The sequence below is a fragment of the Salpingoeca rosetta genome (genome assembly GCF_000188695.1).
Source record: "Salpingoeca rosetta unplaced genomic scaffold supercont1.13, whole genome shotgun sequence".
NCBI classification, from domain to species: Eukaryota; class Choanoflagellata; order Craspedida; family Salpingoecidae; genus Salpingoeca; species Salpingoeca rosetta.
Window position 1 is genome coordinate 211526 of NW_004754921.1, and position 22261 is coordinate 233786.

The window sequence follows — 22261 nt, forward strand, 5'->3', positions numbered from 1 at the left end:
ACACACACACACACACACAGAACCGGAAGCGCTCAGAGGACAGTGCGGTGCTGTGCGTCGGCAATGTTCACTCGTAGCCTGGCCGCCGTTTTTGTCGCTGCTGTGGGAGAAGGCCCAGTAGCTGTTGCCTGCGTGCGGTGTTTTGTTGGAGGCGTTTTCGAATTGCGCGGCACAGGTGGCAGCTCGCTTGGGGCATGCGAGCGATGCTGCTGTTGCCGTTGCTGCTGTTGCCGTTGCTGCTGCTGCTGCTGCTGCTGCTGCTGCTGCTGCTGCTGCTGCTGCTGCTGCTGCCTGACGCGGTCCTGCCCGTTCTTTGGATTCGACTTGCGGACAGGAACCGACCTCAGTTTGCCGCCTGTTGCCGTGTTGCGTCTGCTTGCTGTGCTCTGCGCGCGTGAACCTCGCATGGCAGCGTCCATCACCCTCACGGCTGCTCCGCCGCCCGCACCAGTGGCGCTGCCTAGTTTTCCTTGTGCAGCTGTCTGTCGCGATGCGCCAGATCCACGTTGAGCTGTTGTTGCTGTCGCTGTAGCTGCTGCTGTTGTGGGCAGTGGCACCAGCGATGATGATGATGATGATGATGATGATGATGATGATGATGATGTGGATGACACAGATGCCAGCCTCCGAGCCTCATCCAGGGCTGACTGCCCCATTGCTACGCGTCGCAGGTCCTGGCGCCTCCGAGCACTCATGCGCACGCTCCCCTTGTGCCGCCTTCGCCGCATGGATCCAAGCCCGCCACTGTCGTCTGTGGATGTGGACAGGGCTTTGCCACCACCCTTTCCGCCACCACCGCTGCTGTTGCCACGCGATGATGGAGCAGTTGAATGTGTTGTGGTCGCGGTGGCCGTGTGGACTGGCTGCTTGGCATGATCTGATGTCCTTGTAGCAACCGCGTGATCATCAACACCACCAGTCGCAGGCATGTGATCCACACCGCCGTCCTTGCCGCCAATTGATTTGTCCTGCCACTTCATCGTCAGCGACGACACGGAGCTGACGCTTGACGTGCGGCTGTGGGACTGCAACTGCTGGTGCTGCTGCCGCGTCTCAAACACGGCTCTGAACAGACGCTGTGCGACCACAGACTGAGGCTCAGACCTGCGTGGGTTTCGCTGCGCCGGCTGTGCGGGCTCGTAGCTGCGTCGCTTCGACTCCGCTGTGCCCGTTGTGGCAGCGGCGGTACCTGGGGTGCTGCTGGTCGAGTTGTTGGCGTTGGCGTTGCTGTAGCTTCCGCTGTTGTGGTTGTTGTTGTTGTTGGTGTCGTTGTTGTTGCTGTTGTTATTGGTGCCGATTCTTGTGGTGGCGGCAGCAGCAAAAGGGCGCTGGTGCTGGTCGTGCATGTGTGATTGCTGGTGTTGCTGGTCCTGACCAACTGCAATTGGCAATCGACTGGCACTCCCGTTGGACGACAGCACGTGTTTTCGGGCACCACTGCCGTCTCCACCTGCTCGCTGCTGCTGCTGCTGCTGCTGCTGCTGCTGCTGCGTGTGCCTTTGAGTGGATCTCTGCAGTGGCGAGGCGGCTGATGTCTTGTTGTTTGCATTGTCACCAGATCGCGAACGCGGTGAGCTGGAAAGCAGCCAAACGTTGGTGATGAGGACAACATCACAGGCCAGTGACAATGTGTGAATGCATGCAGAGTGGCGTGAAGGCGAATATCGTGAGCGATGAGGAAACAGTGCATCAGACGTATACAAATAGCAGCCAGGCACACATACACACCAACGCACGCACTTACACACACTCGCGCGCGCACGCACACCAACGCACGCACTTACATACACACACTCACAAGTACACAAGCGCACACGCAGACAAAGGCGCACATAAATATGCGCGCATACTTCAAAGGCCACAGGGTACGTAGCAGCGGGACGCTCACGCGCAATAAGCAGGTTACCAATCAAGCAACACCAAGCAAGCAACCCACTCACCCAGAAGTGTCGACAGCGCGAACATATGAGCAGTTGCGGCGCCGGTTATCCTTGGCAGCGCGTACGGGCGTGGGTTTGTGCGCCGAAGACGGTGGTGTTGTGGTAGTGGCTGTTGTAGTACCCGTGACGCCGTGTGCAGACGAGTGAATGATGTCTGCAGAGGAGCGGAGAATGTCCGCTGATGTGGACTTGTTGGACGAAGGGGAGGAGGCGAAGGATTGCAGCAGGTCATTTGAGCGCGCAACTCGGCGCTCGGAAGACGCCAGCAGCATCTGGCGAAGGTGGTCGGAGGGAGGAGGTGGGTGAGATTGGGGAGGGGGGATTCAAAGAGGATGAGCGGCCATGGTTGGTGGTGAAGGAAGGGAGGGAGGGAGATAGCTGCACTAACAGCAGCTTTGGTCGCTAGCTGGAACACTGCGTTCGACAATATCGATGGGCATCACACTCACATGCATACATACATGCAGAGAATGCTCACATGCACTCGCACATACACACACACGCACTCAAAGCAAACGCACACACACACACACACACACAAGCAACATCAGTGCACAGAGTGCTTGATCAAAACCACAGCAAGATTGTTGCGGTGGCGTGACGCACCTTCACTTTCGACAGCTCGTCATCTTTCTTCTTCAGAGTTCTCTCCAGCTTTGACAGCGACCGTTTCAAGGTGTCTTCCTTTTTCCTCAACGCCAACAAGCACGCTGTTCACAGCAGCAGAGGTGTGCCAATTTGTGGTGAGGCACGAGAAGGGACGTATGTGCACGTGGTGGTCCACACACTTGCGCGACGGACAATCGCGCACACAGCATACGTGCATCTACAAGCAAATGCACGCAACCTATACGCACACTCGAAGCACACTCGAAGCACACTCGAAGCACACTCGAAGCACGCATGGAGCACACATGGAGCACACATGGAGCACACACGAAGCACATACACACACACCTTCGTAGATGCTGTCCAGATCGCGCAGCTTGCGTTGCACAACACCGAGACGATCCGCTGCGTTGACACCGGCGCTGTCACCGCCACTGCTCAGCAGCTGCTGTGGATGTGTGTCTGAGATCTCAGCAACAAACTCAGACCGCCGACGCACTGCTCGGTGCATGTGGTTGTGTGAGGGATCATGTGAGTATATGTTTGGTTGTGTGTGTGTGTGTTTCAAGGGTGGGTGCTGTGCAACTGATCATAGTGTGGTTGCGAATGCACTGTGCTGACTCACCATAATGCGAGATGACAACGACAATTTGGTCCATTTGCCGTGAGAGCTCTTTGTGTTTGGTCTGCAGGCGCTCGCGTCCGGACTGAGACGAGGCGCTATTGCGCCGACTACAAACAACAGACATGTGCACGTGTGTATGCATGTGCATATGTGTGTGCATGTATGTGCGTGCATGTGTGTGTGTTGGTGGCGCGTTGTGGTCAACAGTGAGGACGTACTGCACACGTGTGCACGTAAAGTTACACGTCGTGGTGGCGCAACAAACCAGGCTGCCCCTGCCCTGGCACCCGTCCGCAGGGCTACTGATAGACGCGAAATCATCGGTAACACAAGCACAGCGCCGTACACACCTGTCGCCGTCGTTGCTGCTGCTCGTTCGAGGCCTCGGTCCCTCCGCCCTGTAGCGCTTGAGTGCTGTTTCCATCTCACCAACCTGTGCCTGTGCGGCCAGGAGCTGATGGCGCGTCTGGTGTTGCAAGCAGCGAAGGGACAACAGCGCCAGTGTGAGGGAGAGTAAGAGGAAGATGGCTCATGGCGATGTGTTCTGTAAAACGTGGGAGATGATTACATCCTACGCACGCGGGCTCATCGCACAAGAATCCAGCAAAGACACGCACCCACGCGCGCACGACAACCAAACAGGTGGACAAATTCGCTCACCTGCAGCAGTTCTTGGCCAATCTCTTGCTTTTTCGACTGTGACAACACGAAACAGCAGCAGCAGCAGCATCAGGCCGTGAGGTGTCAGGTAAACACGCAATCGCACCACAGCAGTGCAGGCGCAACTGCCCGTGAATCAGCACGCTTAGGGACACGCATGCACACATACAAAACAAAGCATGCATACACACTGCACAGACCTGCATTTGCTGCAGTGCGGCTGTCATGTCGAGGAGAGGCTGCTTGAGTTTGTCAATGACAGCGGCTTGTTCATCCACAAGGCGCTTTCGCTCTTGCAGTTGTGTCTGAGGTGATGCCAGACGATGGGGTGGGGGTCAGCAAGGATTGAAGGGAGCAAACGGTGAAAATGGCGCTTGTGCGCACTGTGCTGTGCGGAGCACATGTGGCTCACTCACTCATACACAGAACATGAATGTGATAACAACAAATGGTGGTCATGGTGGTGGTGGTGGTGGTGGTGGTGGTGGTGGTGGTTGTGTGACATCACAGCGCACCTGCTTCTTTGCGAGTCTGGCCTGCAGTGTCTCAACCTCGTCTCGGAAGCAAGAAGCGCTTGTCTGTGGCAGCGTGGCCATCATCAGCACGAGATGGAACATGCCATGAGGAAATGAATGGCATGATGATGATGATGATGATGATGATGATGATGATGATGATGATGATGATGATGATGATGATGATGATGATGATGATGATGATGATGATGATGATGATGATGATGATGATGATGATGAATACCCGTCATGCAGGTGGTGAATGGGGCATGCGCATGTGTACTTGATGAGTACAACTTGCGAGTCTCAAGCAAACCCAAATCGACATCACACCTGTTCCTTTTCCAAAGACTCTTCGTATTCCAGCAGCTTCTGCTTGAGCCGCCTTGCTTCGTTCTCATCCACGCCGCCTGTGTGCTGGGCAGGGGCATGTGCTGTCGTGCCTGCAAGCATAATCTCCTCCGCAAGACTGGAAATCGGACGAAAGTCTTCGTCGCTGGTGGGCGATTGTGTGTCATCTCCACGAGCGAGTGGTCGCGAGTCCGTTGCTGATGACGGCGAGTGATGGGGTGCAGGGCCAAAGGATCGGTGTGTGGTTGTGCGTTGGGTTGGTGCATGATTTGTGGTTGTGGGAAATGTGAGCACCAGGATTGGTGCAACTTGCGTGAATGACAACGACAGTGGCTTGCCTCTGCTGGCCCGAAATGAACACCGATACACAAGCAATACACATGCAGGGATGAAACGCCAAATTCAGCACATCACAGTTCATACACGACTCAGCTGCTCTGCACACACACACACACACACACACAAACACACACGCACACACACACCCATACACCCATACACACGCATACACCCACACACCCATACACACGCATACACCCACACACACTCACACACGCATACACCCACACACACTCACACACGCATACACCCACACACACTCACACACACTCACGCACGCTTCTGTGGCATGTCCATACCAAGGTTGAGCTGATCGTGGAGGCTGCTTGCCGTGGTCAGTGGTGATGTTGCACTCAACACGTCCGCCTGCGATTGGGAATCAAGCTGCAATGGTGTGCGTGGTGTGATGTCGTGTGTGAGTTGCGAGGTGTGAGTTGTGGAGGAATCACAACAAACGCTGGACAAATGGACACTCTCGCACACACACAAACACACACACACACACAAATATATATACACGCGCGCGTATGTACACGGACACATGCACAAGAGCACTTGGGCCAAGCAGAAAAGGTCGTGGCCGGCACCGTCGCGTGGGTTTGTGCTGTGCAGTCGCATCACGACATCAACACATGATGGTGTCACATATTGCCAATTAGGGACTCACCACCCTGAATTTGAGTTCCTCGTAGGACTCGCGATACACCGCAGCCTCCTCCGCTGCCGCTTTCAGCTGCTCGTTCTCCGCCTCCAACTTCCGTATCACTGCATAAACGGCCGTTGTGTGGGGTGGTTGGACGGTTGGTGAACTTGTTGCTCATGCGTGTGTGTATGTGTGTGTGTGCGTCTGGATGGGTGCAAAAGAAGACAGCGCGGCGTCCAACGCACGACTCAGTGCCAATAACTGTGATTCACGAGGCGCAATCACCAAGACCACTCACGCAGCAACAGCATGGCGCGCACACACACACGCACACACAGAGAAGGTGGCAGCGTTTGGTTGCTGCGTGCTGCCGGACCTTCCCGGGCGTGCAGTAGCTCCTGGTCGAAGATGTGCTGTTGCTTCTCTGCCGCGTCCTGCAATTGCTGCTCTGTCTGGCTGTCCTTCTGCGTCTTCGTGCACAGGTCGGTGTATGCCGCCAGCAATTGCTCGTGCTCCGCCTGCAGGTCCTCATAGCGCGATGGCAGCGAGTCTGCGGCGGCGTGCTTGCGCACGACCTGACACGAGTGCAGGCGATGATGTATGAGATGGATAGTGTGGTGGTGGTGGTGGTGGTGGTGGTGGTGGTGGTGGTGGTGGTGGTGGTGGTGGTGGTGGTTGATGTTGTGGATGATGTGGTATGGGTGAGATAGATTGCATTCACACGTGTACGCACGCGCTCAAGTACGCAATAAAAGCAACTCGGTTTGCTGTTCTTGTGATGGTCGTGGTTAACACAGAGCAAACCAGTGTGCACGCGCACACACACACACACACTTTCACATTCACACACACACACAACTGCATCACCACCATCACCGCTCAACGTCACGCCATCTCACCTCAAGCTCGTGCTGAATGGATGAAATCTCAGATCGCAGCGCTTCGTTCTCCGCCTTCGCATCACCCTGTGCACCGCATTCCACAAGTGGAGAGGAAGTAGAGGTGAATGGAAGGAACATTCGTGTTGGTTCCTTCATCAGAGCGCACGCACACGTGTGTGTGTGTGTGTATGTGTGTATGTGTGTATGTGTGTGTGTGTGTGTTCCTGTTTCATCACGAATGATTCACGCATGCAACCACGCACATTGAAAAACGCACCCAGTACTTCTCGACGCGCGTGAGCTGCTGCTTCGTTGCAGCTGCCTGTGATTCATAAAACCGCATTTCATTCTCGATTGCATCCAACTCCGTTTGTGTCTCCTCCTGTTGCGCAATCAGCTCTTGCTTGTGTTCCGCGGCCTGTGGTCGTCACGTCGTTTTGTGTGTGTGTGTGTGTGTGTGTGTGTGTGTGTGTGTGTGTGTGTGTGTGTGTGTGTGTGTGTGTGTGTGTGTGTGTGTGAACGCGCACACACGCATTGCGTCGCGAATGTGGCTGTGAGGTAGAACTAGGAGCAAATAAAAGCAAATACCACCTCCACACACACGCACACGCACGCACACGCACGCACACGCACGCACACGCACGCACACGCACCCGCACACGCACCCGCACACATGTACACACCCCACACACCTGCACACGAACCTGCACACGAACCCGCACACACACACACACACGCCAAATAGATTGTGTGAGCTGGACAAACCTTGAGCTGCAGCGTAGTCTCCAGCCCCCTGTTTGTTTGCGTCAGGCCAACAACCTCCTGTCGCAACTCGTCCACCTGTTGCATCAGGCGCGCAATGAGCGATTCCGTGCGACTCGGCGTGTCGGCTGCACTCTCCCCGTCCACATCGTCGTCGTCAAAGCTGTTGCCGGCCATAAACACCTGCATGCCATCAAGCGCCGTGGACAGCGTGCTGGTGCTGCGCTGGGGTGGCTGGGCGAGCTCGTCCCATTCGTTGAGGTTGCTGCCGCCAATCACGCTCGGGTTGGCCATCTGCCCTGGTGTGTACCCACCATGACTCTGTGCAGCGTCTGCGTCATCGTAATCTCGCCATTCATCCTCGCCACCACCCTCCATGTTCCAGCCACTACTCTGCCCAACACGCTGTTGGTGCTGCTGGTGCGGGTGCTGCTGGGATGTGTCTGGTGCCAAGTGTGATGCGAGATCAACCAATCCTGCACCACCCGTTCCCGTCTGCGGTGGTGGTGGTGGTGGTGGTGTGTGTGTGTGTGTGTGTGTGTGTGTGTGTGTGTGTGTGTGTGTGAGTGTGTGTGTGTGTTGGGGAGAGAGAGATTGTGTGCGAGAGATTATGTATGTATGTGAGTGAGTGAGTGAGTGGGTGTGTGTGTGAGAGAGATTATGAGGGAGAGAGAGAGAGAGAGTGTGTGTGTGTGTGGTGGAGGAGGAGGACTGTCGTGCACCTGCTGCAGGAGCCGCCGCAATTCTTGGATCTTGATGTTGGGGTTCTTGACGGACCCAGCCCTTCGCATGACTTGGGATGCGTCGTCGTCATCGTCATCGTCATCGTTGTCATGGTGCATTGTGTGGTGTGACGGTGCTTGGTGGCTCAGACCACCGCGATGGTCGCTGCTGTGCGCTTCGTTAGCGCTGACTGCCCCCTCCGGTTGGCACGCCCTGAGGACGAAACCACACACAGAAGCATGAGTGTGTGTGCGTGCGTGCGTGCGTGTGTGTGTGTGTGTGTGTGTGTGTGTGTGTAGTGTGTGTGTGTGTGTGTGTGTGTGTGTGTGCGTGCGTGTGTGTGTGTGTGTGTGTGTGTGTGTGTGTGTGTGTGTGTGTGTGTGTGCGTGCGTGCGTGTGTGTGTGTGTGTGTGTGTGTGTGTGCGTGTGTGTGTGTGTGTGTGCGTGTGTGTGTGTGTGGATGCAGGAACACAGCGAGCGTTGTGTGTAAGCTGTCGGGATACGACACCCCTCTGCTTCGCACAATGAGACCAGAACAACACCGGCTGCGCATGCCTGGTGCGGTGCATACTTACGATGACGCGCCCCCAATCTGCAGGAGAGCCACTGCAAGCTTCTTGTGGGAGATGCGGCCATCTTCACCATGCTGCTTAACTGTGTGTGTGCGTGTGTGTGTGTGTGTGTTGCAAACAAGCGGATCAGTTTGTGACACGCCATTGCAACGACATTAACAAGATGAAGCGCACGCACGGACGTGCTTCTTGTGAGCCCTTGAAGTTGGCAAACCAGTTGTTGTTCAAAACAACCCCTCTCTTCATTCATTCCCTCCTCCCCCGTCCCAAAGTGTGCTGCGTGCGTGCATACGCACTGATGGCAGAAGCGTGGCTGTTGCGCTGGCCTTCATCTTGCACACCAAACTGCTCTAGCAGGATTTCCACCTGGCTCTGGCGCAGCAAGACTGCAAACAGGTGCAGAGAAGCGCGGAGTTGATGAGGAAGCAAAGAAGGAAGTTAGACAGGGAAAAAAATACGATGCAACAGAGGTCATTTGGGGCAACGCAATCTGCATCACAGCGTCACATATGCCATCGCATATCCTGCGAACACATGCACACACATGCACATGTATTCACACACCAAAACCACCCACATCACACGTGCACACATGGACTTCAGGCACACACTTCACGACACATTGCGTGCTCCCAACACACACACATGCACTCCCTTTCCCTCCCTGTCCTGTCCTGCCTCCTCTCTTCCTACGCCAATCCACCCACATTGGTGCGAGACGGGTCGCTTCTTCACCCGTCGCAACGACTTCTTCCGACGTGACAACATCGTCGTGGCTGGCTGCCTGTTGGCGGCGGTGGTGGTGTTTGTGGCTCATCTTCGACAACTTGCATCGTTTGTGTTTGTTGTTTGGGCCGTCATCATGTCAGCATTCGCCACCCCAGTTCGCACCTCACACACAACACCACAAAATACAAACAGTAGCCGCTGGCTGTTGTCGTTGGGGTTTTCTGCTGTCTGCTTCTGCTTCGTCTGCTTGCTTGCTTGGTTGGAAGTCCAAATCAGTCGGCACACCCCAAACCACGGCCTCTGGCCGGCAAGGGTTGGAGGCATGGCTAGGGGTGTGTGTGTGTGGGGGGGGGGCTTGTGTGTGAGATGTGTGTCCTCCCATCTTGCTTGTCAAGCAAGCAGGCAAGAAAGCAAGCAAGCAAGCAAGGAAATCCAAACAAACCTGCCAGCCCGTGCAACCCGACACCACGAATTCCAGGTGATGATTATGTATATCTTCAAATAAAAATCATAACTGCCACTCCTCCCCTTCTCCTCCGCCACACAAACAAACAAGGCAGCAGGAGCAACAACTGACTCACAGCGAACGAAAAAGGTTTTGTTGGTACCTCCCAACACCACCACCACCATCCATTCCAGCCTGCCTGCAAAAGTGCTGCGATTCCGTGGGACACAGGTGGTCGTAGTGGTTGCGGTGTTGGTGGCTGTGTCGTTGGTTCTGTTGTTTTATCGTTGTTGGTACTGTTGCGAGCCGCTGGTGGCGTTGCCACACAACCAACAAGAAAAGACTGTGGTTTCAGAGATCAGCCTTCCATGAAACCATCCACATCCTCCTGCAACCCACACTCACACTCACACTCACACTCACACTCACACTCACACTCACACTCACACTCACACTCACACTCACACTCACACTCACACTCACACTCACACTCACACTCACACTCACACTCACACGCCTTTGCCCAGAGCAAGCTCAGGGTGCATCAATCCGCTGCTGTGGTGTGACCAACCTTCTTCGTTGCGTGCAGCACGCATCAAGTACGTGCTAGTATTGGCCATGTGTGTGTGTGTGTTGTGTTGTATTGTATCGTATTGTATTGTGACTGTTGTCCTTCTTTCAATACCTTGATTCATTCGCCAATCCTTCGCATAGTTGTGGCCGCGATCGCCAAGAGTGCTGATTGTTTTGACCTGGTCTTTTCTTCCCCCCCCACCCTATTTCCTGTTTCGTACAGCGCAGCTGCAGATGCTGCAGCTGGCTCGATTGTTCAACTAGAACCAAACACACACACACACATACACACACGCACATACACACAGGCGCCTGTGTGGCAGCAACCGTCATGTCAAGCCCGCAACCGGTACCCTCCATCCTCAAGACAAAGAAGGCCAGCCCTCCTTCCAACGGCTCCAAGGCCACCACAAGCCCAGCAAAAGTGGATGACAGCGACCCTTCAAGAAGCAATGTGAGAGAATCACACATTGGCCGACCTCACTGGCGCGTGTATGCGCGTGTACGCGCATGCTGATGGCGTGATAACAGCGCACGCTCGCTCACTTTACATCAGTGCTGCTCGTGCCAACACGTACCCGCCTCTGTGTGTGTGTGTGTGTGTGGGTGGGTGGGTGGGTGGGTGGGTGGCGGTGCGTGCGTTTGTGTGTGCATATTCTTTGTGGAGACGCAAGTGCATGTGCCGCGCCTCATCCTCCCCTCCGCCGCGTTGATCTGCTCGGCCTCATATTGTTGTGGCACAGGGGCAGGCCGTCGTCGTGGACGGGGATGTAAAGGCCATCCCGCCAGCCAAGAAGCGCGTGTCCTTCCACGTCACCGTGCGTGAACACAGCCGCCTACACCCGAAGCCCCTCGAGTCTGGTGCGTTTTTTTTTTTCGTTTTTGGTCAAGGCGTGCCAGCACATGCCAACTGGATTGTGTGCTCGACTTCGTCCTTACAGCGCCCGCACGCACACATTGCCGTCATCATCATCATCATCATCATCATCATCATCATCATCATCATCATCATCATTGTTGTTGTTGTTGTTGGTGTTGTCACATCTCATCTCACGAGTGCCCTCACGCGTTCATACATCCGTATGATCATCAACAACAACATCCACACCAATACCACTTGTGGTTTGGCCCAGGCTCAAACGCGCTGGCAGAGCTGGCAGACGGGACGCTGCTCATCAAGCTACGCAACAAGAAACTGTACGAGCGCTTCTACTACTACGACCCGGAGGTCCGTGGCCATTTCTTCACGCACACACATTTGCATGCACGCACATTTGCATGCACCATCTCCACGCCATCTTGTTTGAATCGAATCACACATCTACACAAGACTTTGAACACGCACATACACAAACGCAAAAGACACGCACATACACACAAACACAAATCATACACGTGTAACCATGCCCGGCCGGCCACTCACGCCCTTGCTTGTGTCTGTGTTGGTGTACTGTGCTCGTATTGTTTGTCGTTGCGGCGTCTCAATCAAGTTGGAAGCCATCAGCTGGTTCTCGAAGAAGAACAAAGGAAATGTCAAGTCAAGTGCGTGTGCTGTGCGGCGGTGGTGGCAATTCATTGTTGCTCCCCTCTACATGGAGTTGTTGTTACGCATAGCAATTGTGTGTGTGTGTGATGTGTGCAAGTACACGATTGCTTGCATAGTCGTTGCTGTGATTTTGTTTGCAGCTCGTTTCCAACGATGTGACTGGTTGAAAACGCATGCCACACATGCACACACACTCATATGCACATGCACATGCACATGCTCACGCTCACACCACACACGCATATGCGCGCGTGCCTGTGAATGATTAGTTTCCATTCGTTCCGTGCTATCGATTCGGCCGGGAAAGGTTGGCAAGGAGTTCAAGTCCATGGACACATCAGGTGGGCATTGTCACGCAATCAGTGAACGCACACACATACGCATGAGCAGCTCATCCACACACACACACACACACACACACACACATGCGTATGGACGCTCTCTTCTTCTCTTACATCATAGATATCACCCACCCGCCCACAAACACACACAAACACACACACATGCACACATGCACACATGCACACATGCACATGTGCTGATGTGCCATGGCTGCGGGTTCAGAGTTCAAGGAGTGGTGCTGCTTCACCGTTTCGCACCGCGACGGTGGTCTTGACCTCGTCGCAGCGGACGAAGACACACGCGATCTGTGGATTGTCGGCATCCGATATGCACTCGTACGTTCGGTGCACACATGGTGGCACGGTGATGAGGTGATGAGGTGATGGATGGGGCTGCGGGGATACAGGAGCAGGAAGGACCGGAGACTGAAGCATGAGACACTGCCATGCCGTATCTGTCGGTGCATTTTCGTGTCCGCTGACAAACAAGCACTTGCATCCCTTTATTTCGATTCAGTTTTATTGATGGTTTGAGCTCGTTTATGTGTGTGTATGTGTGTATGTATGTATGTATGTATGTATGTATGTATGTATGTATGTATGTATGTATGTATGTGTCTCGCAACTTCTTTTTGTCTTTCTGCCAAGCACCCTACGTTCTCACACCCATTATGTGTGCCAATGTGTGTGTGTGATGTGCACTTGCTGTTGTGTGTGTGTGTTTGCAGAAAAAGACACATGGGCGCCTGGCAACTGTCCGGCAGCGGCGCCGCGATTGGGTGGAAGCCGTCTTCACGAAACATGGTGCGTGGCGGTGCGATCACGCCCATGCTGCGGGTGTGGGTGTGTGTGTGTGTGTGTCTGTCTGTCTGTCTGTCTGTCTGTCTGTCTGTCTGTGTCTGTGGATGTGTACGAGCGTGTGGGCGTGTGGGTGCTTCAGCACGTCTGTTTTGTCGCTGTGCACAGCTCATCAATTCACCTCACAATCAACAAACACGCGCGCGCGCTTGCCACGCAACAGATTTGGGAAAGAAAGGCAAGCTGACGCTGGAAGAAGCGCAAGCAGCCATGAGGGAGCTTCTGCCAGATATGCAATCGTTCTTTCTCAAGCGAAAGCTGAACTATCTCCAAGAGAAGTTCGGCGATGATGGTGGTAGTGGTGTACACGCACTCGTCCCCCTGTCCGACTTTCAATCCGAATTCACAGTACGTGTGCTGTGCAATGGCTGTTGCTGGGTGCATTTGTTTTCAGTTGCAGTGTCCTCTTACCTGATTACTTGTTGTTGTTCTTGTCGTTCTTGTCACTGCTGCTGCTGCTGCTGTTGTTGTTCTTGTTGTTCTTGTTCTTGCTACAGCTGCCCTGTTGGGCGCAGATCCAGAGACCACTCGTCACTTGATCCCCTTCATGCACCTCATCCTCACCTTTCCTTCCATCACCACCACAATCACCACCACCGCTGCTACTGCAGTCGCTCGCCACGCGCCGCGAGCTGTTCACGCTGTTCCAGCAGTACAGCAGCGACACAGAGGGCCTTTCAGTCCATGATCTCAAAATTCTTCTCGAGGCAGAGCAGCAGGTGACTGGACCGGGGGGGGGGCAGTGTTGATTGGGGGTTCGCTGTTTTGGTTGAAGCCCTTTTTGTTGGCTTGCGCTTGCGTTTGGTTTCTTGGTGTTGCTTCGTGGCTCACCTCACGTCGCCAGCTAGCATGGCTGTCATTCCCTCTGCTGGCGTGCCATCACCACCAACACCTCAACCCCCAAATGCATCAATGGCATAATCACTCACATGTTGTCATCATACAACCCCTCTCCTCCCTCTCCTCTCTTCTCTCACAGGCGCTCGGTGTGTCTGCTGGCCGGTGCAAAGCCCTCATCAACCAATATGAGCCCGTTCCTTACAACCGCGAGACAAACGCGCTTGGACTGGACGGGCTGACAGCGCTGATGAAAGGCGAATACACGCTCGCGCGTGCAACCATCTCGCGAGTACGTTTGGATCGTGTGGCTGTGATTCGGCTTGCGCGCTTGTGCTGGCATGACCTTGTTTTTGTTTTTTTTCCAGATTCATGCGCGTTTGACACACCACACCACACCACACCACTCTCTCACTCTCTCACTCTCACAAAACGGGTGAACTGTGTCTGCTGCACTGCGCTCATGCGTACAACGCGGTGACAGAACCAAGACATGAACCAGCCACTCAGAAGCTACTTCATCAAATCGTCGCACAACTCATACCTAGATGGCAACCAACTCAAGGTTCCGTTTTGTGACGTGTATTGTGTGTGTGTGTGTGTGTGTGTGTGTGTGTGTGTGTGTGTGTGTGTGTGTGTGTGTGTGTTGTGGTGGGGGGGGAATATCAATGTGCGTGGGAGGTGAATCTGCTGTGGCGTTTTGTATGTTGTGCGTCAAAGCATCTCACAGCCACCCACCAACCACATGCATCCTCGCACGCGGCGCAGAGCCACTGCACACCAGAGGCGGTCAAGAACGCTCTTGTGCAGGGTGCTCGCCTCATTGAAGGTGCAATCAGTGTTTTTATTGCTGCTGCTGTAGTTGTTGTAGTTGTTGTTATGTTTGTTGTTGTAGTTGTTGTCATGTTCGTTGTTATTGTCATGTTTGTTGTTATTGTCATGTTTGTTGTAGTTGTTGTTATGTTTGTTGCTGTGGTGGTTCCATACTCTCTATGAATATGAAAGGGCCTTTCCATACTTGTGCGTGTGCTTACACGCGTGTTTATGTGCTCGTGTGTTCCAGTTGACATTTGGCCTGGGGCTGAGGCTGGATCAGAGGAACCAATGGTTGTGTATCACGGGCACACGAAAACACGGCCGTGCTCAGTGCAGAGCGTCTTCGATGTCATCAAGGTGTGTGTGTGTGTGAACAACGAAAGTTAACGCCATCACGAGCCTTTACAACATGTGTCTGTGCGAGTGTGTTTTGAATCCTGTGCACTCTGTAGCTCGCGTTCACTCGACGGCTCACCTCCATTGGTTGATGTTCACTGCCAGGAGCACGCATTCACTGCAAGCGAATTCCCTCTGATTGTCCTCGTTGAAATGCACCTTTCCACCGCCGATGCACAAGTCGCTCTGGCTGCGCTCATTGCACAGACGCTTGGTATGGCCATGCACCTGGCAGTCGGCCAGCACATCTGCCCTGCTTGCCTATGCTGGTGTTGTGTGTGTGTGTACTGTGCGCGTGCATGTGTGTACATATGTGAGCATGTGCGTGCGCTTGCGTAGGCTCTGTGGGTGCGCATATGTGCGTGCGTGTTGTGAGCTGAGCTTGCGCGCACTTGTACTCGCCCCTGACAACATGCCCGGAGCTGACGTGCTTGCGTGCACAACGATGGTGTGCTCTATGCTGTAGGCGACGCGCTGCTGCGACCAACAGATCCTCTGGTTCGCAAACACGAGACGATGCTGCCTTCCCCAAACCAACTCAAGCGTCGCATTCTCCTATGCTCGCAGCGCGCGCCATTCCTTTCCATTGATGAAGTGGGTGCCGTTGTGTTCCCTCCTGTGCACATGCGCGCATTTCTGTGTGTGTGTGTGCATGGGTGTGTGTGTATGTGTGTGGTCTGTGTATGTGTGCCCGGGATATGTGCGTGCCTGTGTGTTGTTGTTATGAGTCAATGTGTGTGTGTGTGTGTGTTTGTTGCCGGTGTGTGCTCGTGCACTTTATTCGCGATTTCAGATAACGCTTTGCCTTGACACACATCACATCGTGAACACACCAAGGCATGCACACATACACACGCACACACGTTCAAGCACATGCACCTGCGGTACACTGACACCATCCTCCTCTGTTGTTGCGCTTGTATGCGTGCGTGCTCAGGGCGTGGGCGCGGAGGTTGTCTTGCACGACGAATACGCGTTTTACGCGGAGATCAAGAAGAAGAACAAGAAGAAGACAAAGCGGGCAATGCCGAAATCATCATCGTCGCCAGTCCTCCTCGCCCCAGGTGCACACGCCATCCAACATTCACATTGTCAAGCGCACGCACGCAAGCTATCACACACACACACACGCACGCACACACGCACACACACGCGCATACACAAGCTTGCTGTCATCGCACTCATTTCCCGCCACCTTTGTTTTTCTTCCTCTTTGTTGAAACACACCTGATTGTTCGCCACCAGAGTGGAGCACCATCGTCGCACTGAACCATGCACCGCTTGGCACAGACTTTGCGGAGGCACTTGCCATGCCAGACCCCTGGACACTGCTCTCGCTGTCCGAATCCTCTGTGATTCGTGCGCACGATGAAGGCCATCTTGATGACCTTTTGCAGTGAGTCGGAAAGTGTTGCACACCCACATGCACAACCATACACGTAGACACGCACACACACCGCGCACACAGTTTGCTGCGGTGTTTGCGCACACAAGTGGGCTTCGTGCGCAGCAAAGGTTGCACCGTGTCAGCAAACGTGAATCTGTGCGCTTGACTGCATCAAGCCCTGACACTCACAACCGATTGTGTTCATGTGTGCACTGTGTTTGCGTGCATGTGTACACTGTCAAGGTTGACACAGCAGCAGTTGGTGCGCGTGTATCCTGGTCCACCTCGTGTTGAGTCGACGAATTTCATTCCGACGGCGTTCTGGACGGTGGGCATCAACTGCTGCAGCCTCAACTTTCAGACACACGACCACGGGTATCAGGTGGCCACTGGGCGCTTTTTCACGAACGGCAACTGTGGATATGTGCGCAAGCCGCTGTTCCTTATTGACGAGGAATCGTCATATTCGCCTGTTGTGCGCCACCATGCAGGTGCACATCCAACCACCCATACGCTGTGTGTGTGTGTGTGTGTGTGATATGCGTGTGGTATTCCATGTGTGTGTGTGTGTGTGTGTGTGGGATATGCGTGTGTATTCCATGTGTATGCCTGTGCATGATCTCTTTTGTGTGCCTATGTGTGTGTGTGTGCACTTGTCTTGTGTATTGGCTGCCAACTGCCGCTCCGACTTCACCAGTCCGCGTCTTCTGGTTGTTCTGGATCTGGGTCTCCTTCGCTCCGTGCGCTCACGGAGCTTCCTTCTTTGTCTACTTGTTCTGAATGGGTCAATTCACTCAATCAACAGATGGTGCCCGGTCATTTCCCTCGGCCCCTCGCCATGTTCGCGTAACAGTGTGCAGTGCGCAACAGCTGCGCCACGCAGGTGCGCGTGCATTGTCTTTGTGTTTGCACCGCTGCCGGCCTCTGATGAACCTGCGCTGTGTGTTGCCTACAAGCTCGCACATCTCTCACTGCCGCGCTGTGCTCTTGTGCAAACAGATTTGTCGGAAGAAGAAGAAGCCATGGATGACGACCATCAAGTCATTGACCCTTATGTGCATGTGCAGATGCTCGGTACGTTGGCGCTACATGCTCTCGCCACGCCCTTCACGGACATGCTGTAGGCTGCTCATGCCAAGCTGTAGTTTTGCGGGTGTTCTGCAGCTAAGCTGAAGTCATGTGTGTGTGTGTGCACGTGTGTGTGTGCGTGTGTGTGCCCTTTTGTCTTGCGTTGGGAATGGCTGACATTGAAGTTGTGCGGTCCCGGTGTTGTTCGACAGGCGTCACTGCAGACGAGGCGAGCTACACCACGCGCGCGCTGGACAACTGCGACTTCAATGCTTACTGGAACGAGCACTGCTCCTTTGTTGTTCTCTGTCCACCGCTGGCCATGGTGCAGCTGCTGGTGGGTGAAAACACGTCATGCAAACTTGTCACCTCGCCTGCACACATACCAATGCTCACGGCCACAAAGCACGCATCCACTGCCTACGCGGCAATTAACAAGCCTGCTCTTGCCTTCCTTTGTCTTCTTCTGCTGCTTCTTCTTCTTCTTCTTCTTCTTCTTCTTCTTCTTCTTCTTCTTCTTCTTCTTCTTCTTCTTCTTCTTCTTCTTCTTCTTCTTCTTCTTCTTCTTCTTCTTCTTCTTCTTCTTCTTCTTCTTCTTCTTCTTCTTCTTCTTCTTCTTCGTCTTCGTCTTCGTGTTTGCCACCCCTTGTATCCTTGCTTCTCGTTCGCGTGGTGCTTACGTCTTCTCTGCTCGCGTGCTGCAGGTCCTTGATGACGACATCGTCCACGAAAACTTCCTTGGGCAGGCGGTCCTTCCGTTCTCTGCACTCAGCACAGGATACTGGTTCGTTTGAAAAAGGGAAGGGGTCCTGTCCGTGATCTGCCTGCTGCGTGTGTACATGTGTGTATGTGTGCATGCGCGCGTGTATGTATGTATGTATGTATGTATGTATGTATGTATGTATGTATGTATGTATGTATGTATGTATGTATGGATGTATGGATGTATGTATGGATGTATGTATGTATGGATGTATGGATGTGTGTGTGTGTCTGCTATTTTGTGCCCATGTGTGTCTGCTAGTCTGTGTGTATGTATGTATGCATCTGTTTGTCTGTCGAACATGTTGCCCATGTACGTCTATGTGGCGCATCGCTTGTAACACCGCTATCGCATGTGTACTTGCTGTGAATGCTTGTCCAGGCACGTACAATTGTGTGACCGGCTCGGTGTAGCGATCCCAGGCAGTTACTTGTTCATAAAGGTCGAGTTTGCATTTGCGCACACCGGAGCCATGTCACACCTGCACCTGCACATGTGCCTTTGGTTCTCAAGTGTTTGTTGCTCTTGCCATCTGTTACGATGCTGTTGCTGTGTTTTGTTCGTTTGCTTGTTTGCTGTAATTGTGCTGCTTGCTTGCTCGCTTGTGTGCGTGCTCATGCCGTGTGCCTGAATGCTCTACTGTGCATACAGCTTGAAGTGGGTGACTTCGACTCCGACGCAGCCACGGACATGGCGGCGCAGCAGCAGCAGCAGCAGCACGATGATATGGACGCCGAACAGCCCAGACCGCAGGAGGCGCTCGCCCACCAGAACATGAGGTGGTGCCACAAACCTGCCTTGCACGCGTGCCCATTTTTGTCTTTTGTCTTTGGTTTCGGCTGCTGTGCTGCCTACCACCCTGTGCACGCGGCTGCGCCGTGCGTGCGTGTGCCGCATTTATGGTTCCGGTGCAACTTAACCGCGCCCATGCTTTCGGACACATATTTCACGCCATTGGTCAGACGAGTGTCTTTCAACGAGGCAGTCAAGATGGAGGCAGCAGAGCTAAATCTGGCTGGGGATCCAAAGGTAACCATATATCGAAAGGCATTAGGGTGTGTGTGTGTGTGTGTGTGTGTGTGTGTGCGTGTGTGTGTGCGTGTGCGTGTGTGTGTGTGGCGTGCACTGTCACAAGTTTGGATCAACATGCAGGAGAGTGCCTTGTCTGTTTGAGCTGGTGTCATGCCTGTGTGATGTGTATGTGTGTTTGAGTAACCCGCTGGGATCGTGGGTTCGGTCTGGACTTTGGCGAATCTGCTTGGCGCGACTTACATGAGGAAACGCTCGCCGTGGTGCTGCTTGCACAAACCGTTTGCCAGGTCGATGGCTTGTTTCAACAGTGCAACGACGTTGTGGAGCGTGTTCGTGCTCACGAAACAGCAATCAGCGCCGCCCAGGCAGAGTTTATGACAGCACTTGACTGCGAGGTGTGTGTGTATGTTTGTGTGTGCGAGCGGTGTGTGTGTGTGTGTGTGTATGTGTGTATGTGTGTGTGTTTTTTGTGCGCGCGTGCCTTTCTGCCTGCCTGCCTGTGTGCGCCATCTCTGTATCTCTCTGTGAAGCCAAAACCATGTTGGTAGCAAATCAGGCGCTGCGACTCGAGCACGTGGTGTGTCGGGAGCTGCGTGACGTTGAAATGTCCTCACCTTGATGTCCTGGGCATTACCTCTGTGCACGTGACACGACACTTCTTAGACATCGGCAACCATCCCAGAGGCTGTTGGCGTTTTGACTGAGCGCCTTGCCGGCCATCCATACCAAGTCGAGGCTGAGGGCGAGGTATTGTGCAGCCTGTGTACAAGAGTATGCATGATCAGCCCTCCGTGTTTGGCACCCCACTCTCGCCTCTTCTTCCCTTGCACAGATTTGGGCTTGTGCGACTGCGAATCAATGGCTCTTCTTGGCTGCGCCTGTGACAGGGTATATCACTGACGCTTGAGGAACCCGACTCTGCATCAGGCGGACTTGGACGCTCACTTGAGGTTGGCGATCGCCTGCTTTTGCACACGTGCGAATGCGATCGGTGATTGACATGCGCTGAGAAGAGGGTCTGGGTTTTGTTCCGTCTCTTCGTCGCTCTGTGGCGCAATCCAACAGCATGGCCCAACTCCACTTTGCGACGCTACTCAGAGCCTTCAGCTGCTGTCCCGCGCGTACACGGAGCTGCTGTCAGCCTCTGAGGACTTGGCGCGTCAGATTGCAACAAAGGAGGAGGAACTTCAAGAAATGGAGCGAAACATGCAGGTGAGATCATTGTTTGCCCGTAGCATGGTTTGAGGAGTTTTCAACTTCACACGCATGGGTGCACACATACATACACACACAACACACACACACACACATACATACACACAACACACACGCACGCATGCACGGACGCACGCATATGCGTTGCGGCGTCTCCAACCTGACCATGTAGCTGTCATGAACCCTAATGTGTTGCCCCTCTGTTGCGCCACTTTTCTCGGTGGCAAACGCAGGGACACGTTGACCTGGGTCTCCTTTCCCTGATTCGCAACAACTGCGCAATTGTACGTCTCAGCTTTTGTGTGTGGACTTTGCTATGCTGTTTGGTGTCTGTGATGCTGGTATGGTCACCGACTACAACCCGCTCAGCTCGCATGCACTCCGTACTTCGTACCCGGTGTTTGCTCCTGCTTGGTGGTACGTACAACTGTGCCTCCTTGTTTGGTGTGTGCTGTGCTCACATGGTGTCCACATTTTCCCAACCGTCACCAGTTTCGGTCGTTGCCAACACGCTTGACAACGCTGCTTGCCAACGCTGAAGATGAGCTGTTCAGCTTGAAGGTGGGGGATGTGTGTGGTTGCTTGCTTTGTTTGTTTGTTTTTGATTGTATACATGTATGTTTTTGTTTGTATGCATGTGTGTGTGTACGTGTGTGTGTGTACACGTGTGTGCGGTGTGTATGTGTTTGGTTTGTGTTGGTACCAGCCGCCCGTCTTCACTTACCACCTGACTCATGGTGCCTTGTTTGGAAACATGCTTGTTTGTGGCCCTGTATACGCGCAGACGGCGTTTTTGCGTCGCCACAGAGCATCGATTGTGCCTGCTGTGGATATGGTTTGACGCCATGATGCCTGCGCCGATGAACACACGGTTCATCTTGGACATGCCATTGCATTGGTTCCTGGATATTGTGTTTGCCTGATGTGGATCAATGCCCACGTTGTCGTACGTTATGGTGCAGGTGCTGGCCAAGTGATTTCTCTCCGTTTTTCCTCTTTCGTGCTTGAATCATGACTTGTTACAACACACTGTGCGTGAGAGGTTGACCAACAAACAAAACAAAGCGGTCAACTGGTCCATTATGAAACCTGTCCATTCCAGCTCACAAATAGCAAGCTGGTCACACATATGTACACACACACACACACACGCAGAGAGAGAGAGAGAAAACAAACAAACCACAAACGGCAGACAAATGGGAAAGTCAAAGAAACAACATGATCGGGATCATTGAAGCTGGGGGGGGGGGGAAGGGGGTTCACATCAAGAATGGCATGCGAACATACAGTGGTGAAATGAAGCATGCGCATAGAACAACTACCATTGTGCAGTCATTCCTTTGTTTATCCTTTTAGTCTTTTTGTTGTTTTTGCCTTGTTGTTTGCTTGCATAAGGTTGGCAGAGCTTACATGACCACATGACCCTATGGCCACTGTTGCATTTGGGATTATGTTCTTGCACTGTTCGTGAGAAATTGCTCGGCGTTCGTGCAAAATGTAAGCGTTTCCGGTGATGATGTTCCATCATGTTACATTACATTACTTAACGTTGGACGCCACATGCTCCTGCATGCTCAAATGCAGCATGAAGACATGGTTTTACAATACAATCACAAGGTATCATTCCCCATCGCA

General features: G+C 53.6%; 2 protein-coding genes across 2 annotated transcripts; one reads left to right on the top strand and one right to left on the bottom strand.

Annotated features, from left to right (window-relative positions):
- Window positions 1-32: 32 nt before the first annotated feature.
- PTSG_05478 (uncharacterized protein) lies at window positions 33-9611 on the bottom strand (the record flags this gene model as incomplete). The annotated part of the gene is made up of 20 exons (XM_004993290.1): window positions 9328-9611; window positions 8917-9006; window positions 8624-8702; window positions 8048-8261; window positions 7329-7820; window positions 6841-6981; window positions 6582-6647; window positions 6059-6257; window positions 5707-5804; window positions 5339-5423; window positions 4683-4897; window positions 4350-4412; window positions 4035-4139; window positions 3835-3870; window positions 3525-3640; window positions 3175-3281; window positions 2898-3047; window positions 2547-2650; window positions 1941-2212; window positions 33-1575 (listed from the first exon to the last, which is right to left on the bottom strand). Exons 1-20 carry the CDS (start codon window positions 9386-9388, stop codon window positions 33-35), a joined length of 4236 nt encoding a protein of 1411 aa, XP_004993347.1. The 5' UTR covers window positions 9389-9611.
- A 252-nt stretch (window positions 9612-9863) lies between these two features.
- PTSG_05479 (phospholipase C) lies at window positions 9864-21726 on the top strand. Its single transcript, XM_004993291.1, has 34 exons — window positions 9864-10025; window positions 10322-10393; window positions 10676-10821; window positions 11111-11228; window positions 11501-11595; window positions 11858-11909; window positions 12183-12254; window positions 12478-12590; window positions 12983-13058; window positions 13276-13460; window positions 13724-13831; window positions 14092-14241; window positions 14434-14514; window positions 14718-14778; window positions 15013-15122; window positions 15267-15375; window positions 15628-15755; window positions 16099-16225; window positions 16407-16557; window positions 16792-17039; window positions 17354-17431; window positions 17548-17622; window positions 17829-17953; window positions 18321-18400; window positions 18761-18821; window positions 19031-19158; window positions 19342-19408; window positions 19699-19806; window positions 20075-20158; window positions 20299-20361; window positions 20510-20623; window positions 20860-20910; window positions 21119-21187; window positions 21411-21726. Exons 3-34 carry the CDS (start codon window positions 10699-10701, stop codon window positions 21465-21467), a joined length of 3267 nt encoding a protein of 1088 aa, XP_004993348.1. The 5' UTR covers window positions 9864-10025; window positions 10322-10393; window positions 10676-10698; the 3' UTR covers window positions 21468-21726.
- Window positions 21727-22261: the final 535 nt, after the last annotated feature.

Excerpts from the sequence above, each read along its gene's own strand:
- PTSG_05479 (XM_004993291.1), top strand. The coding sequence starts at position 10,699 with ATGTCAAGCCCGCAACCGGTACCCTCCATCCTCAAGACAAAGAAGGCC. Across the intron at positions 10,822-11,110 it reads GCGACCCTTCAAGAAGCAAT|GGGCAGGCCGTCGTCGTGGA; the intron begins GTGAGAGAATCA and ends GTTGTGGCACAG. Across the intron at positions 13,832-14,091 it reads TTCTCGAGGCAGAGCAGCAG|GCGCTCGGTGTGTCTGCTGG; the intron begins GTGACTGGACCG and ends CTTCTCTCACAG.